At 32.0% G+C, this 8,440-nt stretch overlaps 1 protein-coding gene across 2 annotated transcripts; it reads right to left on the reverse strand.

The window, feature by feature from the left end:
- Positions 1-4,659: 4,659 nt before the first annotated feature.
- LOC127716003 (uncharacterized) lies at positions 4,660-7,272 on the reverse strand. Of its 2 annotated transcripts, XM_052222104.1 has the most exons (5): positions 6,497-7,272; positions 6,295-6,367; positions 5,520-5,647; positions 5,039-5,177; positions 4,660-4,733 (listed from the first exon to the last, which is right to left on the reverse strand). In XM_052222104.1, exons 1-5 carry the CDS (start codon positions 7,259-7,261, stop codon positions 4,723-4,725), a joined length of 1,116 nt encoding a protein of 371 aa, XP_052078064.1. In that variant the 5' UTR covers positions 7,262-7,272; the 3' UTR covers positions 4,660-4,722. The 2 variants fall into 2 exon arrangements, with proteins under 2 accessions (XP_052078064.1, XP_052078063.1); XM_052222103.1 differs by having other exon boundaries at positions 6,295-7,272.
- Positions 7,273-8,440: the final 1,168 nt, after the last annotated feature.

Below are 8,440 nucleotides of genomic sequence, written 5' to 3' on the forward strand. Positions count from 1 at the left end.
GTACTTTTTTCAAAATATTTGGCTGTCGTGTCTTTACTTATTCATTCAACATCTATTTCATTTGTTTCCCTCATCGATTAAACCATCGCATCTATTTTGTTTTCGTTTTATCAGATTGTTCAATTTCTAACCTGTCTTTTATTTAAACCGGGTTGTACTAGCTTAAAATGTGGGTTATCTTATATTTGAGTAGCAGCAGATGTAAACAGTTCTTACAAACAAATATATGTTTCATAACAAGTGAGGTTTGGATATCGCTTGATATCAACTCTAGTAATTTAATTTCAATATAATAATAAACGAGCCTAAAATTAAATAGCTATTGTTTATTTTAAGCGATATCCAATATTCAAGAGTTGTTTAACCTATTTATCTTATGTTTAACATTATCATTGTGTTAAATTAAAAGAAATCCGTGAATCGTTGATTTCTTCTTTTACACATACTAGTGAGACGTCCTATGTCCTGTTCGGCGTCACAGTTAAACATCATACGCTTCACAATGTAATTAAAATTTGACATATAGAAGATTTTCAGGTAAAAAGTGCTAGTGGTTTATATATTATCGAAGAAATCGCATATGTTGCCATGAACGAATTACACATCATCGTAACCTTTGAAAGTCATCAATGATTTAACGAATAGCCGATGAAAATGTAATATCGTCGAATGAAGCTGGATAAACCAATCAAATTTACCCAGTTTTCGTGTCACTTTTTCGTATTCGACTCCGTGCAATGTGAAACGAGAAATATCTCTTCATGCAAGAAAAAGATACCAGGCCACAACCATAAGAGAAATATTAATAATTTGTTCCCATTATTGTATTTATGGTATACTAAATCCATATTGTATGTTAATTATCTAATACTTGTTAAGCATATTATACTTCATTCAGTAACAGTTTTTGAAATCATTGTTGATTAATTCTATGAATACATTTTCTAAGAGTTAATTGTAAACATAATATTGAACAACCGAGATAACTTTGTCATAGCAAAATGTTCTAGGGACACAGATATATTGCTAGAAGTACAGGATATAAACTCAAATATATTTTAGAAAAGGTGGTGTCAAAATCCAAATCTAGCGGGATGACACACCATTACAATAAGAACGGAACATATGCACACACACAAAAACATACACGATAAGCAAGCACTCAGAATACTTGCCAAAGTTCGTTACAAACATATATTGGTACAAACGAATTAAATCAGATTTAAAAAGAACACCAATTTGTCATATTTAAATAGAGCTGACTTAAACATGAACATATATACTTTTGTTTTACACGTATCGAAACAATCGGACTAGGAAGTACTGAGTATACAAGTTTAAATCCTTTTCCTAGTTAACAAACTTTCCAGTGGTTATCAGCGTCTCTTTGTTTTTGTTCTTTAACAAAGATATGATGGTGATTTTAGATCTTTGGTTTTCCTTATCGATATCTGTAGGAACACCACACGGTTCGAAAGTTTTGTTTGTATTGTTACCTCTAAATCTCTATTTTTGTAAGTTTGCATAGCGTTTTTTTCTAAAAATGTTCATATGTACCACCAATATTTTTCAATTTACGCGCTTCTAATGGAATTTTTAACACATTTGTCCATACAGGTGCATGTACCATCACCAACATTTTATAGGTGACTATGCGGTATGGGTTTCTCATTGTTGAATAAAGTACGGTTGCCTACAATTTCTTACATCCACTTCATTTGATCTTTGGTTGATCGTTGTCTCATTGGCAATCATACCACATTTCCTTATGTTTATATATAATCAACATATTTATCCTTTAATAGTACATAAACATGTTTTTAACATTCAACAAAGTCGCTCATGTTTTACAGTATACAGTTCACGTCTGACCGTTACCTAGGATTCCTACTCAACCAGATACCATTGCATCAGTAAAATAAAAAGATCAAATGTATCACGCAATCTCAAACATTTAATATATAAGTTCTCTGTTTTTGCAGTTTTAGTTAACAATTTGTCAATTCATATCTGAAGACTAACAATAAAAAGGAAGGCCAATTTCTAATGAACCATTATTAATACACAGGCTTCAAAATATTGAACAACACGAGCTGCACAAAAACGACATTTAGCGAACGTGCACTGGAAGAATCAAACATTCCAGCTTTTGTATTCATCCTACCATATAGCAACTCCGAACCACTCATATATCGGGAAAAGGTGAATATGAGTAGTATGTATTAGTAGGGTGCAACATTGTTTGCTTGGGTAGATATTGAAAACAATTGCTTTAATCTGTAATGTATCATCTGTAGCAAAAGTGTTACAATCTATAATATCATTCCTGACTTATCATGCAAAAGCAGAGCAACGACAGGAATAAATGCTATTTTTCGCAGGTAATACACGTGTTTATACATGTTTTATTCTACAATTGCAAAAAAACTAAATTAGAAAAGGTGGTCATGCAGAAACCGCTGCTATTTTTTTTCTTTCAAAAAATCTACTTAATGTAAAGCGAACTTCAACAATGACCTTTTGACCCACATAACTTTCGTTTCTGACGTATGGAAAAAGCGACGACTATATGATACATATTTGTTTTTGGAGAACATTTAAGTTTTTGTGACCTTTAAAAATGCTATCACATTTTTGTTTATACATAACAATGTAAATTCAATTGTCAAAGGATAGTTCGAACCTCCTTGGGTCATTCGATGACCATTATTAAAAAAACCTTTTGTCAGGAGCTCTGAAGTCGACATATTTTGTGTTACGTGTCTCTGTTATAAAGTTTACACAATCAAAATGCATACGTTTTGAGGATATCAAGGGGTACGACATACTGGAAGAGACATTCTATACTAGACATTTCTCACCTACAGGTTGACAATTTTCAGTCCAAAGATGACTTTTCTAATTTCCAAATTGACATTTCTCACTTCCAAGTTCCCTTTTCGAAATTCAAAGTTGATAAATATGTTACTTCTAAGTTAATATTTCAGATTTTAGATGTGAGAAATGTTAACTTGGACCTGAGAAATTTCAACTTGAACATGAGAAATATCAAGTTTGAAATGGCAATCGTTAACAACCAAATGTCTTTACTGGTCTTTCGTAAGGGGGCAATTAAACACTTAGATAGGTGTAATACCACCAAATCATAGTACGTCACATCCGGTTGCATACACAAATTTGACAGTTTTAGGAAATTAATCCTACATTTCATTGCAATAAAACATATCTGAGTCATAAACATATATCTTGGATGTTTCAAAGCACCATTCCTTTTTTATTTGATGTTTCTATGGAATATTTTGGAAACTTGAGGTTGCATGGTTACTAAAGCTTGTAAACAGGAAAGAAAGGGGTGGAAATTTGATTGGTTAACTTCCAGTGATGGTTATTATCTTATATGCAATGAAATGTTATTTGAATTTTTGTCCGTATTACTGGATGGGATAAAACTTTACTCATGTCAAGTATTTCTTTATTTGAAACAAAGATAAATTCTGCACAATTTTTTTTAAAAAGTGCAAATTTAACAAAGACGAATAGGGGAAAAACAATGGTGATATTACACCTAGATAAACAGTGACACACAATACACAAACAACAAAGTATTTAGCATCACAAACCACATCATTAAGGAAAATTATTTGATGTCCACTTTACTGAACATATACACTAGCTTCCTCCACATGGTCACATTGAAATCCAAACACATCCAAATCAGGTTGTAATTAGAAAAAGATAACAAAAATAAATAAATAAATGACCAAGTGAGGATTTATGCGTGACATAACGGGTGTGCCCTTCCCTAAAATCGGAAAAAAATTCATTTGTTGACATACAAAGTAAAAAATGTGATGGCAAATATTACAATCAACAAATTATATCAACAACAGACTTAGGGGTGTGTGGACGCTAGATCTGATAATAACTTTAGGTTTGAGTAGTTTTTTGCTGAAGACCTTCCATTTACTGTCAGATTGAATAAAACCATTAAAAGTTCAGCTTCATTGAAATAGTGATTGCTTTCTAGTATCTCATTAAATTGTTGTCAGACACATCCATACCCTATTTCTTCTTTTCCAATTTATAGATACATTAAAAAAGGAATAACAGAAAAAAAACATATTCATCATGTTAATAGCTTTAAAGATGAAGAAATAAAAAAAACACACAAACCCATACTCAATTTCCCTCTGCCACGGATCATTTTACTATTCAAATTTTGACCAAAAACGTTTCTAAATTACATGTAAGTGCACTTAATTTGGGGGTTGTTGTTTGAAAATGTAGCATGCGTATCTTAAAATAAAAACTATATATGTGTATACACAGAACATTACGCCAGACATTGCTTGTATCTATATCATCCGTTGGAGTACTTAATAAATAATAGTCTGGATCAAAATGTCAGGGTCAAGTGGCAATTAAAGGTTCTGTAAACTGGATTTCAGTCATGTAATTCTACCGTAGGTGTATTCGGTAGGCGAAAAAAATCCTTCTCTCAAGACAGATTTATTGCTGTGATTAACAGGAAATATGACGTATACGACAAAGAGACCCAAAGACAAAGATTTCAGGCCACCCTATTACGAACAATATTACTTTTGTCAATCATTGCTTATAGTTTACACAAAAAGTAATTTCAGTAAAAAAAACAACAACTTGAAGTGTATTATTTTATTTTGATGCTGATCTTCTGCATCTTTTCTGTATTTCTCATCTCGCTTATGGTTTGACTGAAAAACAAAAATAATGTATTAGAATTTCAAAGTGATTAACATTTCAACTGACGTTCCCATGCATTGATGTTATGCAGTTTCAGTGTCGTCGTAAATGACGTCTTAACCAATCAGAACGTTAACGCAATTACTTCCCATAATATAATACCAGTTCTGAGTTGATTAATTTTTTAAAGCTTTTCAAAAATGAAAAAATAAAAATTGTAATCCAGAGTACTTAATAAAAAAATTATTTTTTTTATATCTTGACAATAAAAATTTATAAAATCTTATTGCTGATGGACAAAATAATGATTAGTTACCTAAATATATCGAGTTTCTCCAGGCTGCTCCACATTTTCGATTCGATTCTCCACGACATGCTGCGTTACAATTAGATTCTGGTACCCTTGGATACTTTTTGTTTGTTAATTTATTTCCACAAAGGCAGTGGTCACTATTCTGAAATTGAAAAGCAAAAAACAATTGTATTTTTTGTAAACAATAATTAAAATATGCTAAGTTAAATGTAATCTCGGAAAACAGGAAAAATCACACGTATCTCATAGATATGAAAAATAAAATAATTATCAGATAAATTATGCATATATTATTAACAAAATATATATACTTTTAAATTATAGTGTCATTGAAAGAAATATTTACCTTGACTTATGTTTGAGATTTAGATATCTAAAAACGTGTGTGTTTTTTAATTTCAATCCGAATGCAAAAGCATATTTTATATGACGTCATTTGATTTGTTCTTTTATCTTAAACAGTTGGTTGTGAAATCAGACTTACCTGCAAACCCGTGTATTTATAGCCTTTGCAATGTTCACGACATTTTACCAAAGTTATAGAGTTCCCAAAGTACTTTATTCTATGCTTGAGATGTCTCCGAGAATCATCTAAGTAACATCCAATGTAACCTACAAAATAAACAATAACATTTTTTCAACTGATATAATAAAATGAATCTGATCAGAATTGCTAGACTATACTCCTTGTCATTATTTCTCACAGCATTTCCGAACGCGTTCTCTTTTGTCGATCTGTGATTCTAGATTTAATTGCAGAAATTCTGTTGCTATACACATTGGAAACGGCCCTTATCTTATAATTATTACAAATTGAAAAACGAAAGGTTTGCAACGGGTTTAGAAATACTAATACAACTTTAGTATTTAGTTCAAATAATAATTATCAGATTATGATACTGGCCACTCCTATCTCCAATATGTATACACGAGTGTCTTTATTGTATCGAGTCATGCATGTACTTTAAATTATCTTTATGAACAATAGACAAAGTATACTACCACAAGCTGATCCTTTAAAGATACCGAATTGTAATGGTATTTCTTACCCTGTTATAAAACCCTTGTATCTTCTTAGATGATATGTCGTATTGAGACAGTAATTAAATAGACCGTATACATATTCAAAAACTTGTCAGTGAAGTTTTCACGCAGATTGCATTAAAACTGAAACGTATAGAGTACATATTTATAATTATAATGCCCGCATGCAATGATTGAAATGTTGTTGAAAATTTTCTTTAATAATGGATACAAACCATCACTAGCCGGACCAGCCAGTTGGGCTGTTGCTTTTTGCAAACCATTGACAGCTTTACTAAGATCTGTGAGCTTGGATTTAATTGCAGAAACGCTGTTGCTATTATCTTTCGAAGCTGCTATTATTTTGTTCAATTTGTCCTGTTGGGAATCCTTCACTTTTTTAATCGAACCATGGACCGCTTTACCAAGATCTGTGACCTTTGATTTAACTGCAGAAACGCTGTTGCTATTATCCTTCAAAGCTGCTACTATTTTGTTCAATTGGTCTTGTAGGGAATCCTTCACTTTTTTAATCGAACCATGGACCGCTTTACTAAGATCTGTGAGTTTTGATTTAACTGCTGAAACACTGTTGCTATTATCCTTCGAAGCTGCTATTATTTTGTTAAATTGGTCCTGTTGGGAATCCTTCACTTTTTTAATCGAACCATGTACTGCTTTACTAAGATCTGTGAGCTTTGAATTAACTGCAGAAACGCTGTTGTTATTATACTTTGTAGCTGCTATGATTTCGTTCAATTGGTCCTTTTGGGAATCCTTCACTTTTGTAATCGAACCATGGACTGCTTTAATAAGATCTGTGAGCCTTGATTCAATTACAGAAACGCTCTGGCTACTATCCTTCAAATCTGCTTTTATTTTGTTCATTTGGTCCTGTTGGAAATCCATCACTTTTTCAATCGAACCATTGACGGTTTTACCTAGATCTGTGAGCTTGGATTTAATTGCAGAAACGCTGTGGATATTATCATTCGAAGCCGCTATTATTTTGTTCAATTGGTCCTGTTGGGAATTTATCACTTTTTCAATCGATTTTAATTTTGAAGATAAAACCTTGTCATCATTATCATCTAATAAGAAACCACGAATTGGTATCTTATTTGGTGCATTCAATGAAAAACTGACCCCTTTTCGTTTATTTAAACCGGTAACTATTACAAATTCTAAGAGTGCAACGATCATTACTAAGTTCTTCATTCTGTTGATCGATGCTGAAAATATCAAGAATTCACTGTTTTATCATAAGCAAAACTAATATGCATATGGCATGTCATGTTATTGATTACGAAAGCGGCTGTTTTGTGATATATGATATATCTATGAATTGTATTTGCATCTTGGAGTAAAGGTTACATGAAATAAATTATTTCATAATAAACAGGAAATTCATTTAAGACACTGTCTGCATATTTGAACATACTACGATATACAACGGCCTTTCAACACAAAAATACAATATGCACAAATATTAAACGGAACAAATCGATAAGCACCCTCATATAAACATTCAGCTAAGACAAGAAGCTCTATTGTTGTATATCACAGTTAATTTTAAGGTTTAAATTTTAAATAAGGATGAACAGAGATACTCATTTATCACTTTATTTTCATTGCCGGCGTACATTTTGTTGTTGACCTCATCAAAACAGCTAATGGCCTTTTCAAGATTTATCCTACTACTTCGATTTAAGGAGTCCTACGACTGCCTTTGTGTCCATGTAACTTAGTATGACATAAAGTTTGCTGTTGTGTATATGTGCACGTCGTGTTGTTGCTCTTCGATATGTTGGTTTTCAATCTGTAAAGTTTCTTACAGAGCGCTTAAAAATACAATTGAATTGTAAACTTATTATTACTAGTTACAATTGTAATATATGACTGTTCGGTGTGAGCTGAGGCTCCGTGTTGAAGACTGCACTTTGACCTATAATGGCTTACTTTTATAAATGTTGACTTGGACGGAGAGTTGCGTCATTGGCACTCATACCACATCTTCTTATATATAATTATACATTTGTACTTATCATAATTTACATGTTGTCGAACTGCATAACTCTATTGATAATAACTGCTCGAATTGGTTTGTTCTATCTTGTTTGAACGATTTATTAATAATTTATTTGAGAAGAAGGTTAGGGCTTTTTATCTCCATTTACCTTTTTTCCACGTCAAACCGTTTCAGCAGGTATACATATATTGTTTTAAAGTTATTTGTCTTAACATATGAGCACAGGGAGAACGCTTATTTCATCCATCCGGCGGCTGAAACAACTTCATCTAAGTCGAATGAACGCTATGCAATTATATTCTATGCAATAGAATATTCATTAGGTCCTGATAAAGTTATGCACAACTGCATAT

Source organism: Mytilus californianus, unplaced genomic scaffold (genome assembly GCF_021869535.1).
Source record: "Mytilus californianus isolate M0D057914Y unplaced genomic scaffold, xbMytCali1.0.p SCAF_9, whole genome shotgun sequence".
Lineage (NCBI taxonomy): Eukaryota > Metazoa > Mollusca > Bivalvia > Mytilida > Mytilidae > Mytilus > Mytilus californianus.

Bases quoted from the DNA above. Each gene is read 5' to 3' on its own strand.
- LOC127716003 (XM_052222103.1), bottom strand. From the start codon at position 7,261: ATGATCGTTGCACTCTTAGAATTTGTAATAGTTACCGGTTTAAATAAA. The intron at 5,648-6,294 runs GTTTGTATCCAT...TTTATTTTGTAG, and splicing joins GGCTGGTCCGGCTAGTGATG to GTTACATTGGATGTTACTTA. The intron at 5,178-5,519 runs GTAAGTCTGATT...TTTCAATTTCAG, and splicing joins ATAAATACACGGGTTTGCAG to AATAGTGACCACTGCCTTTG.